This window comes from Phyllostomus hastatus, unplaced genomic scaffold, assembly GCF_019186645.2.
Source record: "Phyllostomus hastatus isolate PE091 unplaced genomic scaffold, TTU_PhHast_1.1 phas_contig_159, whole genome shotgun sequence".
NCBI lineage: Eukaryota > Metazoa > Chordata > Mammalia > Chiroptera > Phyllostomidae > Phyllostomus > Phyllostomus hastatus.
This window is the reverse complement of record NW_025333640.1, coordinates 41701626-41715070: the sequence shown is the minus strand read 5'-3', so window position 1 is coordinate 41715070 and position 13445 is coordinate 41701626. Positions and strand designations below refer to the sequence as shown.

Genomic DNA, 13445 nt, shown 5'->3' with positions numbered 1-13445 from the left:
CTCTCCCTCCCCTAAAAATAAATAAATAAAATATTTTAAAAAGTGAAGAAAAATCCGTAGGCTACAAAAATAGCAGGAAACACCCATTATTCAATTTAGAAATAACATATAGTTCACAGAGTGCCAAAAATCGTTCAGGAGGGCAAAAATTGGTAAGTGTTGAAATAGAAAACAACTTTTTTATAAGTGAAGCTGGCCAAAGTCTCCAGCAAGACCACTGCCTGTAGGGGCACTTCTGCGGCTGCGGCCTCTGTTCTGCTGACCACAACCCTCACGAGTCTGCACGGACAGCTGGGCTCCAGAGTGGGTCTCCTGTTGCAGGGGTTTCTTCCTGCAAGAGGAGGAGCACTTCTGCATTCCCCGTCTCAAGTATGGTAACAGCATCCATTCAGCTTTCAGTCCTGATGAGGCAGAGTTTAGGACTCATCTCTATGACCGTCGCACCCATCGGGGGCCGGTACTGCGTTTAGCCCCCACACGACCCGCAAGTCTGCCAATCTGCTGCATCTCCATACTCACTCTGGTCCAGAGTCTTGCTACCTCTCACCTGGGTTGCTGCAGTAAGCACCTAACCAAGCCGCCTGCAGCTCTCTCTTGCTCCCCTCCCCCGATGCGTGCTACAGCCAAAGCGAGAGATCTTTCCCAAATGCCAAGCTGATCGTGTTCCTACGGCCACCAGGAACTTCCATCACTGGTGGAGAAACACAAAGGTGCTTACCTGATACGCAGAGCCCTGCTACACTCTCCAGCCTCCCTCTTCCTTTTATCTCTGGTTCAGCCAACCTGCCCTTCTCACGTTCCCTCTCTATTTCCTTTCACTCTCTCTTCCCTCATTAAGCATTGTGCCCATTGAGAGCTGAATCCAGGCATCACCGCTCGGGGGGATCCCCTGACCTGCCCTCACTTTACCCAAGTGGCTGGGTCAGGCCGCAGCTCTGTCACAGACCTGCACACCCCATGTCCCTCACAGCACTCAGACAAAAGGAGAGATTTACGATCGTGTGCAGCAGGAACTGGGTGTCAAGTGCGGACAAAAAAAGCAAGCACATATTTATTTAGTAATCAACCCCTTAGGTTCAAGCCAGCCTTTCTAGATCACAGAGAAAAGTATACGTAAAAATATTATACAACGGGTTCTCAAAAGAGCCAGGAGTTTTTCAGTAAATAAAATCAGCTATTCTTCTGCCACAGACAACCTGGGTTGTGTGGGTTGTGGCTGAGCATGTAATTTAAGACCTGGAAGGATCTTGACAATTGTTCCAAACAACCCCCTCCAAGCACAGATGCTCAAGTGAGCCCCCGAGGTGTCCTAAACGCCAGTGACAGAGCATGAACCAGAACCGGCCAGCAAGTATCCCTGGGCTCTATGACGTGTTCTGGTTCACTATTTCTAGGTTCTGCTTTCATCACTGCATACATACTGTCACTGCTTAAGACATTTATAGAAACAGAGCAATTAAAATTTGTTCTAATTTGGCAGAATAGCTCGAGGCTACTCTCTACCTTGAGAGGATGGTCCTGCTCCATAAAATGGCGCGGTAGCCCTCAGGCAGCAGGGGCGAGCTATCGCAGGGACGTGGTAGTGATAGTGCCTTGGGCCCAGCTGTTCACACTTCCTCTTTACACCTGCCTTTCTAGACCAGTCTTAAAAAGGATCTGAGGGAAGAGAGCCCCCCTTCTTGCTTTATTATTATTATTTTTCTATTCATACCTGAGGACATTTTTCCCCATTGCTTTCAGAGAGAGAGAGAGAGAGAGAGAGAGAATACCAGTGTGAGAGAGCAACATCGATTGGTTGCCTTCTTGTATGCACCCAGAGTGCTCGGGGCTGGAACTCGCAGCCTGGAGATGTGCCCTGACTGGGAATTGAACCTGTGACCCTTGGGTCTATGGGGATGACACTCCAACCAGCTAAGCCACACCAGCCAGGGCTTCTTGTTTTAATGTAGGACTTAAAGAAAAGTGAGTGTCACGCTCGCTCACCGCTCCTTCTGAGCAAACTCGATAACCTTCTCGACCTGCAGCCGTAACCCTCAGCCTCCACACCGACCTCCCATTGCGGCCCCTGGCTCCCTGTTCCGGGAGCACTGGCACCGCACAACACTGACTCATAAACACTGGCGCTTAAGGAGACATCGAAACCTTTTAGTCCGACAGCCTGGCCCAGGCAGGGAGCACCTCAAACAGAGGCAGATGGAGTCTGCACTTCCCAGTGACTGAGTCCTCACCACCGCACTTACGGGAACACTCTTTCCAGTAACAGGAATGTTGTCTTCAAGAACTCTGCTTGTTCTTTGTCAACAAATACATGATGATTCTAACTAAACCAGCCCGCTGACCCTACAACTTTGCACATTATGTGTGTGCTGTGCATGCGTTTAAAACTCAAAGCGTAGGACGTGTGCCGTTCAGATTAGAACAAAAACACAACATTTAGATCCTCTAGTTCATTTTCTATTCTTGTTAAGTCATAGAATAGAAAAAAGATGAGAAAATTATTGCTTTCAATTTCATCTTTAAAACCAACGTCGTTGAGTACGAGCGCATGTGTGGCCCCAACACCACGGGCAGCCCCGTGTTTCATGTATGTGGGGTCACATACTTCGTCGCAGGGGTGAGCTAGAGTCAGCCGGCTGGTGTCCCTGTCTCTTCCCTTCCAGACGCTCTTGCTTTGGTGGTCAGATTGCACGTGCCCGCAAGGTGCGCAAGCCGTGGCTCCACTGCCCATTCTGGAAAAGTCAGAAAGAGAGTAACTTCTTTTGTTCTGTTCATAATACAAATTCTTTAATAAAGGGAAGACAGACAGAAAGGTTTGCTGATCAAGTAACTTTTTGGTCTTGACTTGCCAGGCATGTTTCGCTGTCAAGAAGTCAGTTTGCTCTTGAGTGACCTCGAGTGCAGCGGCGCGTGACAATGTGGCGGTATTCGCAGAAGACAAGTGTCGGCCCCGCGTGCCAGTGCGTTAGGCTGCAGCGGAAGGAGGCCCATGTGTCCGCACTTAGGGTGCACTTAGGGAGCTGGGTTTTCTGTTGCTCCCCTCTGATCTGGGGGTGTGCCTGGCTGTAAAGGGCTGTACACATGACATCTGTCGTCGCCGGTCTTGGTCCGGGTGGCATGAAGAGCGTGCCCGGGGAGTCATCTGTGGTTCCAAGGGCCCACCTTGAGCCTGCCTGGGTCGTGTCTGAGTGGCCAGCTCGCTGTGGCCCCTGAGGAGGCTGGCCTCAAGGACGCAGAAGCCTCCTAATCAGGGGCACGCTCACTCTGAGGTGACCCACGTGGGACCTCAGATTCTGCCAGGACGGAGCCCCGGGTGGTCCTGTACCCCACGGCGTCTGCTTGAGTCCTGCAGATAACTGACACTCCTGCACCGGCCTCCTTGGCTGAGACTCGATGTCTTCTCCTAGGTGACCGAGCGCGGACCCAGAGACGCTGCCTCCTCGGGGGCCATGGAGGACCGTCGGGGGGCCGCGGCCACGCTCCTGGAGGACTGCCGGCGCCTGCTGGCCGGGCTGCCCGAGGCGCCCGCGCCGGACGCAAGCGAGGACGTGCTGAGCGGAGGTGAGGCTCTCACTGCCCAGCTTCCCCTCCGGGCAGGTGACCCCGCGGAGGGCCGATGGGGCCCGAATGGGATGGGGCTGCGGGCGGGAGGAGGCCCACTTTGTCGCCCTGAATTGCTGTCAGTTCTCATTTTAGGCTTCAGTAAACAGGAGGCTACAAGAAACAGTTTAGTTCAAGAAGAACAAAGGCTCTGAGTGGGCCGGTGCCATAAATTTCAATGACTAAAAAATCGGAGCAACTTCTCAGTGGTGGCACATGGTTTGTTCAGACTGGGCCTCTGCACCTCGTCAGTCCCCATGGACGTCCCTGGTCTCCACAGGCCTGTCCCCCCACGGCCCTGTCTCTCTGTCTCTTGGATCGTCACCGCGTTTCTCAGTTACATTCACGCGCCGCCTGTGAAATGACGGCACGCGGACCGACAAATCCACCTTGCACTGTGATCAGGGCAGAAGAACGTGGGTTTTCGCTCATTCCGTAGTCTGTGCGCCAGTTGTAGATGAGGCCTTGTGCAGGAAGGTTCCGTCCAGTCCCCCATTTCCATCCGCGCCCCTCGTGTGTGCGTTTCCTGTTTCTCGGTGTGTTTGCAGTGGCCTGGGCCCCTCGCAGGAGCAGGGTCCCCACACAGCACGCTCACACCCGCGTCGTCTGTCGCTGGCGACGGTGTAACCGAGGCTCCGGGGCTTCTCCCCACGGGCTTGCCGGCGCGCACACAGCCCCCGGGGCGCACAGCGTGAGCATGCTGGGGAGCCGCTCGGCACAGGCCGGCACCCGGCCCCCTGTCTTAGGAAAATGTCTTAGCAACGTGGAAGCTGGGCAGGGAGACAGACAGGAATCGCTGGAATGAGAGGGAAATGGATTTCAGAGTCCACAGAAGCAATGCCCAGTTAGATTCGGACAGGACGAGAGACCCAACGGTCCGGACGGAGTCCTGGTGTCAGACTTGGGCACCTCGGTGAAGGACACGGTGGGGGTCCGTTGCGGCAGCGAGTAAGCGGGCACACGGGGTGGAGGAGACGCAGAGCCCGTCCCAGGGGTGTGGAGCCCGCGTGTCCGCAGGACGGGCACCTGGAGGTGCCTGGCTGGAGTCCCGGGAGGGGGCCTCGGGCGCACGCCCCAGGGCTCGGGGTGTTTGGGCAGCCGGGGCGTGCTGCTCCCTGCGGCCTCGGGGACGTCCGCACCCCAGCAGGGCCTGGGCAGCACCCAGAGCCAGTTGGAACATTTTTGCAGCAAAACCTTTGACTAAGCTCCCTCGGTAGGATAAACACACTTGCAAACAGCCCCCAGTCACTTCACGTCACTTTGGGTGTCACGCTTAAGGAAAACCTTCAAGCTTCCAGAGATTTGGGGGTCCACAAAGTCTGCACAGGGGATCGTGGACTCGTGTAACGAGTTAGGTTGGGTGGCCCTGAAGGAATTAGACATGTCTGCAACTGTGGAGGAAGGCATTCAAGTTCCATCTGGGCGTTTTGTGAGCGCGTTCTGCGTTCGGACGTCGTCCACAGCGGAAGTGTGGGGAGATGAGGCCTGGAGAACAAAGAGTCTGCATCCCCAGCTGCCGCGGGCCCCAGCTGCCACTCTGGCTCAGCCCCTTTCTCACTTTACAGGGAAAATAGCATCTCCTGCATTCCTGTCTCTGATTCTTCATGCAGAGACGGTCGCCGAAGTGCTTCACTTCCTGCTCAAAACACTTCTTCATGCCTCGCTGCCCCCATTGACCTGCGGGGCCGCCGGGACAGGTAGCTGCTCGCCCTTGTCCGGGCGCCTGAGCCGCAGCGCAGACCAGCGGGCAGGGCGCGGGGCGTGTTTCCGCCGCCACGAGGTGCTTCGGCCCGTCACAACACGGGGAGCCCCCGGCCTTTTCTCTGAGGGCCATTTCCTCACCTGAACTCTGACCTTTCCAGCTCCCCTCCCCAGCGAGCTGAGGACCCTCATCCAGGAGGCCAAGGACATGAAGTGGCCCTTCGTGCCTGAGAGGTGGCAGTACAAACAAGCCGTGGGCCCGGAGGACAAAGTCAACCTGCAGGACGTGATTGGCGCCAGGCTGCAGCCGCTACTGGTAGGCGACCCACGCCACCTGTCCCTCTGACCCCCACCCCGCCCCCCGCACCGCCGGCCAAGCATTGAGACGTAGGTGGTGCAATAGATTGAGTTTCCCTGAGGTGCGCCCGTGGTCACCCCTGCCAGACTGACTAATGGGGGAAACGGCTTTCAGACAAGCGTCTCGAGCCCTCGGGGACCCGCCGTCGGGAAACCAGATTGAGTGAAAGGGGGGGTGCTCAGCGGGTGGGAGCAGCAACCCGTCTCCTGGAACACGTACCGGCCGGGTGGGCCTGAGCAGTGGTTTGGCTGTGCCGCGCCGACCGGCACTTTTGGTTTGAAACACTACTTTCTACCAGTTGGGTAGCTTAAGTACGGGGTGGTGCAAAAGCAGGTTTACAGTTGTTCATGTGGAAAATAATGTGATAACAAAACAAGAGTAAGCTCTGTGTTCACGTACGCACAAGTGTAAACTGCCTCCCCGACCCTGTAAGTAAGTTCTCTGCCCTTTCGGCCCGAGCCACTGAAGCCTGGCAGCGTCCTGTGCCCTCGCCGCCTCCGCCACGTCAGAGCCGCTGACATGCCCCTTCCAGAGCCCCACGCGGCCCCCCAGCAAGGCCAGAGCCTCGGAGCGGAGCCCAAGCCGGGTCTGGGCCCCAGTTCCTGCTCAGGTTCTGAGGCCGCCTCGGCAGCACTGGCTGCCTTTCTGGAAACACCCTTCCTCATCCACCTTGTCTCAGACGCTGCCAAGGAAGAGAGTGTATGAGCTTATATGCACTTTTTTCTCACATAAAAATGTTTGTCTGCAGACCAGGAATTACAAACAATGACGATAAACTTCTTATTTTATGGGTTTACGTGGGAATGTGTTTGGGGTCATACCCAAATAAGTGTGCAGACACCGTCTTCACCTTCTGAACAAAATCCAAGACAGATCCGGTCGATGTGCACATCACAGCATCTTTGTGGAACTGGCAGGAGCAGTGGAACCCCCCTCCCCCAGCCCCTCCCTGCCACACAGCCCGGCTGGGCTGAGCAGGGGGGCTGCAGCGAAGCAAAGCGGACGGCGGGGCCGAGTGCGAGGCTGAGCCCGGCTTTGAGCGAGTGCTCGTGCTGGCGGCCCCGAGGAGTGCAGCGGTAACTGTCACGCATGTGTCACCGCGAAGTCTCCAAAGCACTTGCACAAGCGTCGTCTCACTGAATTCCCAAAGCAATCACTCTCCAGCGATTGTCACCTCCACGCTCCCACTTGACCGCCAAGAACATGGCGTGCGGTGCAGGGAGCTGGCCTGGCCCAGGGGACAGGCCAGTGAGTGGCAGTGGGGGTGGGCAGGGGGGACTCCAGTTGTCCCCGGAGGGGCCCAGGTGCAGAGCTCGGGGCAGCTCACCCTGAAGGGAGCCTCGTCTGGGGGGACACCGGCAGCAACGGAAGTGGCCCCACCTGCTGCCCCACGCGCCAGCCCCAGGCGCACAGGGCTCGTAAGCACTTGAGATGTGTCCAGTAAGAATGAAGAGTGCATTGTTTAAAGTTTTATTTAATAGTATTTTAATTTCCACATAAATAGCCTCATGTGGCTAAGGCCACTATGCCACCGGGCAGCATAGCGCAGACACAGAAACACTGGGCAGGAGACCTCCCCCAGCAGGCGTGGGGTCACCTGGAGACCCGAGGCCACCCACTCCTGGGCCCGTCCGTCACCAAGTCAAAGAAGGCTCTGGTGTGCGGGTCTGTCCACCAGCCCCAGGCAAGCCCTCAGGTGACCGCGATGCTAGCATTTGGGACCCACTGTCCTGAGAGAACAGTGGGGTGGTGGTGAAGGGTGGGGGGGACAGGCAGGAGCCCCAGAGAGGCCAGGGTGAGGCAGCGGGTAGAATAGAAACCTCTTTCCTGTTGCTTCTGGGGAAAGTCCTGCATGATCGCGCTGGGTGGTGGCTCGTGAGCACTTGACGAGGCTTCCACAAGGCGAGCGCAGAATCCGTGCTTTGGCCTTGGTGCCTAGAAAGTTCTGAATTTCACATGTGTCCTCAGAGACGAGGGGCCACACCACGTCACCCTGCGTTCCTCCGTGCGTCTGCCCTGCGTTCAGAGCCGGTGCCGACACCAGCTGAAAGACTAAAGGGGGTTTTCAGCAGCTTGCGGTCCTGCTGCATTTGGGGAGGGAGGGCAGTGTGAGCAGGAAGACAAGCTGCCCTCAGCTGTGGGGCCCTTGTGAGAATCGGCTCATTATTCCTCCTGCTTTCCCTCCTGTTCCTGCCCGTGGGGGAAACGGAGGCAGGTGGATGGTAAGAAGTGTGTGTGCAGCTGCTCACGTCGGCGCACTGGGTTCTTTGGCCTCTACTGGGTCTACTGGATTCCCCGGGAGCGATCTCCTCCTGGGCCCACCCAGGAGCGATAAGTCACGCAGCCACACCAGTGAAACCGAACCGACGCACCGTGGCGGGGCCGTGTGCTCTGCAGAGGCCGGGGGTCGCCACGCCTGTGGACAGCACGCCTGTGGACGCAGCACCGCCCTGCTCTGGTTTGTTGAAAGGATGGAGGAGATCCCACAGTTTGCAGGTCTCCCCGTTGTACCAGCTTCAATAGTAGACTTTCCTGAGGCTGATGGGCCAACCTTTAATGATCAGTTAAGGGAACATTCTGTTCTCACAAAGAAATCCTTGAAGGCTGCCGAGTCCATCTGTTAAGTTATCTCTTCTTACGGTTTTTCCCCATACATCTAAGGTTTCTACCTTTTTTTCCTTACATGAATCCTTCCCATAAAATGCTTTCCCTCCTTTTTAAAATTATCATTATACATAGAGTGTAAACATGGTGGGTTTGAGTTAGTTTCACAGACAGAAGATTGAATGGAATGTGTAAGATTCGGGGCGAGTGGTTGACAGCTTAGTGCCTGAGTGGCTGACGTGTGGGCCCTTCACATGTTACGCTCTTAGGCTGAACTTAATCGAGACAGATGTGTGTGTGTTTTGTGCCATGCATCCTGCCCTCCCCGCTGCCCTGTCCCCGTCCCACCCTCCCTGCCCTGCTCCGGTGAGTGACCACAGGCCATTCATGTCGGAGCTGCCCTCCCTCGCGGCCACACAGAGCTGGCTAACTCAAGAGAGTCAGGCCCTCTCTCCCCGAAAACACCTGCGGACACCCCAGAAACCTGGGAGATGGGAGACTAATGAGGCTGGAAAAGCCGGGCAGGGTTTCTGGCATTGTGTCCTCTCCCCAGGTAGGTGGGTCCTTTCCGGGATGATACCAGTTATTTATTGCAGAAACATCTGTTGATAACTGCAGCTGCCCTTGGGGGACAAAGCACATCCCGGGTCACAGGCTGTGGGGACCTCACTCCGGCTCTCACTAGTTTCCGACCATTCAGGGACGCCCTGCCGCCCAGGGTTACCGTCCTCCGACGGTCTCCTCAGCCATAGAAATGCCCCGCAGCTTTGAAGTGTGATTTCATCTCCATCGCTGATTTATATCCCAGGCCATTGTGCGCTGGGAAAGAGGGGGAGCTTTTTGTTTTCTGCTTAATTGTATATTGCCTGACACTTTGACCTGTATTATTAGTATCAGTAAGAAAAAGGATTTTCTCCTTCTCTTATTTAAAAATAAAATTTCAAGGGAAAGTAAGCTCTCCTTCAGCTCTTTTCACTCAAAACAATGTTTACACTCTGAGAGGGAGAGATGAAAAGCACGAGCAATTTTTTCAAGTGCTGGGGAAGGCGTTTCAGTTTCTGAAAGAGAACAGTGAGGCTCTTATAAATATCATTTGGGGAAACCTTTGATGGATTTTTCGAAAGTACTGAAGGCATTTAGCTTCTGTGGCAGGCGGGCGCTGCTCCAGCCCGGAGCCTGCCTGGCTGTGAGGGCCCAGGGGCCCGGCCGGCCTCGGCGTGGGTGCCACCTTTGTTTCAAGGACGTTCACTCTTCTGAGAAGAACAGTATCTGCACGATGAGTAGGGGATATGAAAACACAGCTCTCGAAGGCGGATACAGGGCGTGCCCGCCTTGGCGGTTGGGCCTGAGGTGCCAGGCAGGGAGGATGGTGCGACTGATACCTGGTTCCCTCCCCCCTGGGAATCGGCAGCAGTGTTCCTGCCCGGGGGCCAGAGGGCCGTGTCTATGACTCACTGGCTGGAGTGCCATCTGAGGAGAGGCAGCGGGCTCAGAAGGAGGGTCTGTTTTCCTTTTTTTTTTTTTGGCTTTGCAACTGTGATCGTGGGTCATCGACAGCCTTCACGCCACAGACGTTTGGGGCGTGTCTCTGCCGCCTCACAGCCTTTCACGGGAGACCAAGAACATAAGTGCCAAGCTGATCTCTTATGCTATCTCGGGTGAAAAAAATCTGTGGATAAGTCACGTTTGGTCAATTCAGCTTCCAGAACAATTTTTTCTTAAACTTGGTGCTTTAAGTTGTTGGTATTTTAATTGTTGAACAACTTAAACTATGAAAGGGTCAAGAGCTAAAAAATAAATACATGGGAACACATATAAGGGTTGAGTGTTACAAGATGGCAGAGAAATGTTTTAAAAACCTCTAGTGTGACTTTAGGAAATGGTAAGTGAAGTGTGGATTCATGAGGAAGCTGAAAGGCGACTCAGGTGTGCTGGCTGGGTAGGGCAGGGGAGGCTCTCGGGGGAGCGACGGAGGTCCCTCCGCGGATAAGCTCTCGGTTGACTCACGCTCTGAAAGCGCGCTGAGAACCGCTCACTGCAGGACCGGTTTTCCTGTCAATCACAGGAGGACGGGGCCGCAGAGCTCAGTGTCGTTTGGACTATGACTCTTTCAGCAACTAATTTTCTCAAAGGAAGTTTTCACCTTCAGCTCTGTGCTCTGGGGTTTTGCCAGCTCAGCTCTCTTTCATCATTCTCTTTGCAAAGAGCAAAGAGAATGCAAACCGCACATTCATTCCTTTGTTCCGCAAAGCGTTACTGTTGGCGTGGGCAGCAGATACTTCACTTCAAGCTCTGGCACAAACACGAGAGAAGCAGAAGCCCCAGCCCACGTCCCCGCCACCGGGGTGGAGAGATGGGCCACGCTTGGCCGGCGGCTAATGCAGGTGCAGTTACAAGGCGAGACAGGCTGAGCCAAGGTCAGAGGGAGCACCCAGGCCTCTGTCTGGGTGTCGCTGTCAGGGTGTGCAAGGATGGATGGCTGTGGTGCACTTTCAGAATCCCCAGGACAGTGGGAAATGCCAGAAGTCACACGATTACCAGAGGGACGACTGTCACCAGCAGATGCTTCTAGGAGTTTGAATAAGAGGAGGGTCAACAAGCAGTCATTGGACTGGGAGTTTGTGGGCTCCTCACAGGGTGGGGTGGTGGGTTCGTGGGAGCTGGGGGTGGGAGCCACAGTGTGAAGACAGAGCTGGAGGTGAGGCAGAGGAGACAGTGACGTCGGACACGCCTTGGAGACCGCCGCAAAGAGATGGAGAACCAGGACAGGAGCTGCAGAGAGGCTGCCGTGCCCTGGACATCTATGTCCTCTGGGTTCGTGCCTTGGGATCTCACCTCAGGGTGACGGTTTTGGAGGTGGAGGCTTTCGGGGGTGATGAGCCCTCCTGCTTGGGGTCAGTGCCTGTACATCCAAGGTCCCCGGGAGCCTCGGTGAGAAGGTGCCGTCTGTGGGCCCAGAGGCTGGCCCTCACCAGACAGTAGATCTGCGTCGCCTTGGCCATGGGCTTCCAGCCTGCTGACCTGAGGGACACGCTTCCTTTGCTCACAAACCCCCGGCCTGTGCTGTTCTCGTTACAGCATCCAGACAGACAGACAGACAGACAGACAGACGCACAGCTAGGGGAGGACGTGTTGGCGTGGAAGCTCTCAGGGTATGTTTGTTGGCTGGTGAGAAGGATCCCGCGGGGTCGGGGGAATGAACGGGGCGGAGGAGAAGGTGGGTGTCCCGGAGGAAGACAGGGAGGAGCTGAGAGCGGAGGCTGGGCGGCCTGAGCCTGTGGCGGAGGAGATGCGGTGCAGGCAGCGCCAGAGGGCTGGCGGGCGCGGGCGCGGGCACGAGGACAGGGAGGAGCCTTCTCGTGGACTGCTTCGTGGTGAAGTAAGAAGTGGGAGGAGGTGGAAGGGCCGTGGCAGCTTGCAGAGTGCAGGGGTCAGCGCCGTGGCTGGGAGGCCTGCTGGGGGCCCATGTCAGGTCCGGGGCACAAACTCTTGCATCATGGCTGTGGGTTTTCCTCCAGCCACACTCGCTTGGATAGTGCTCGAGTTAGGCAGAGAATCAGGTACAATTTGGGAATTTTAAGTGAGAATAAATAACATCCATCTTCCTCTCCTGTGTTCAGAACCCACTAGAAGACAATTGCAGAACTATTCTAAATGGGTAGAGAGTAAAGCATTAGGTATCCAGGCCGTGGGTGGGAGAATTCTTCACTGAGACTCCTGTGGTCCCTGGCAGGGCCCCCCTCACTGCACAACAGGGAGGAAGGTGTGAAGGAGGAGGTAAGCCCAGCAGGTGTGCCAGATCAGATAACTCACCTGCCTGGGAAGGGCGGAGGGAGGAGGGCTGGCAGGGGGGAAGGCCAGGCTAGCTCGAGTGTTCTGCAGTCGGTGTGCCCTGAGCCACCGGCTGCACTTGCAGAGATTCTGCCCTGATGGGTCCCAGCGCCGTCTGGATCTTTCAAGGCCCCTAGTAGTTCCAGTGTGAGGCCACCACCCTCCTCCCACAGAAACCATGGCTGGGACGACCAGACGCACGTGACAGAAACAGCGGCACAGGAGTGAAGAATGCCTTTTATCAGTCATTGCACCAATGTATGTGGAATTTAGAGAGGTGAGAGGCGAGTGAGGGCCGGAGGGACTGACAGACGGCCCAGTGCAGCTGCCCCAGGGGTAACAGGTTTGTTGGGGGGAGGGACCTGGGGGACTTGCAGACACAGCTCAGAGCATCCAGTGCTCGCGCTGATTCTGTCATGCTGCTGAGGTGAGTACTCAGGGCCCACTGCCATGGGCGCAGATGGGAAGTGGGTGAGGGGGCTGTGGTGGGAGGGCCCAGGGCACTGAGTGAGTCAGGGTGGATGCTGGAGCCACAAGGGCCTTATCGACCTCCAGGACAGAGGTCAGGCTCACAGGTACCTGGCCCCAGGATGTGGAGGTGGTTGTCTATTTTGGCATTGCTTTCTTTTTCTTTAAACAGACAGGCATTGTTTACAGTAGATTTGGGGAGAACAGGAGGCATTGAGATAGAAAAGATTATAACCACCTTCCGAAAGTGCTTGAGTCTTTGTGCTGTGTTGGGAAAGCGAAGGAAGGACTGGAGAAGCGTTAGCATTCTGGGTTTCCCCTTCTCCTCCTCACAGGTCAGGAAGCAGGCAGACCCCGAGCGCAGGACCCCAGCCCTGCAGCAGGTGGGCGTGCTCACCATGTGCACAGCTATGTGGGCGCCCATCACCTCTCCCGCATTCTCTCACCTCTGCAGCGCCTCTCCCCGCCTGCCTGGGGCCTCCCAATGGGCTCTGCAGCCGAAGTTTCCCTTAACTCTGCTCCTGGCAACCGCAGTGCCAGATGGCCTCTGTGCTGAGTCCCCTCACCCCGCCCCCCATGAGATCAGCTGCCATTGTCATTGCTGTGAGCACATCGCGCTTTGAACCCATCTCGGATCCGCTGCTGCTGGGCGCTGGGAGGGGCTGGTGCTAATGCAAGCAGCCATGAAAACGGCACACTTTCCCTTGCTGCGGTTCGGCAAAAGCCCTGAGAAAGGCTCGTTAGCATTTTTTCAATCATCCATGTATTGAAATCTTTTTGTGGAGTTTAATTCCTTTAGCACCTGACTCAGCCTCCCTGCCCTGAAGTTACCTTTGTGCCTTAAACTCAATTAACCCGAATTTCCGCTCCCAAAGACACATGTGAG

The 13445-nt window shown here is 55.9% G+C and overlaps 1 protein-coding gene across 1 annotated transcript in view; it reads left to right on the top strand.

The window, feature by feature from the left end:
• ALPK1 (alpha kinase 1) overlaps positions 1-13445 on the top strand; it is a 56408-nt gene that overhangs the window by 15839 nt on the left and 27124 nt on the right. Inside the window, 3 exon segments of the mRNA XM_045831825.1 lie at positions 3405-3558; positions 5163-5294; positions 5460-5614. Coding sequence (XP_045687781.1) covers positions 3447-3558; positions 5163-5294; positions 5460-5614 — 399 coding nt within the window. The 5' untranslated portion in view covers positions 3405-3446.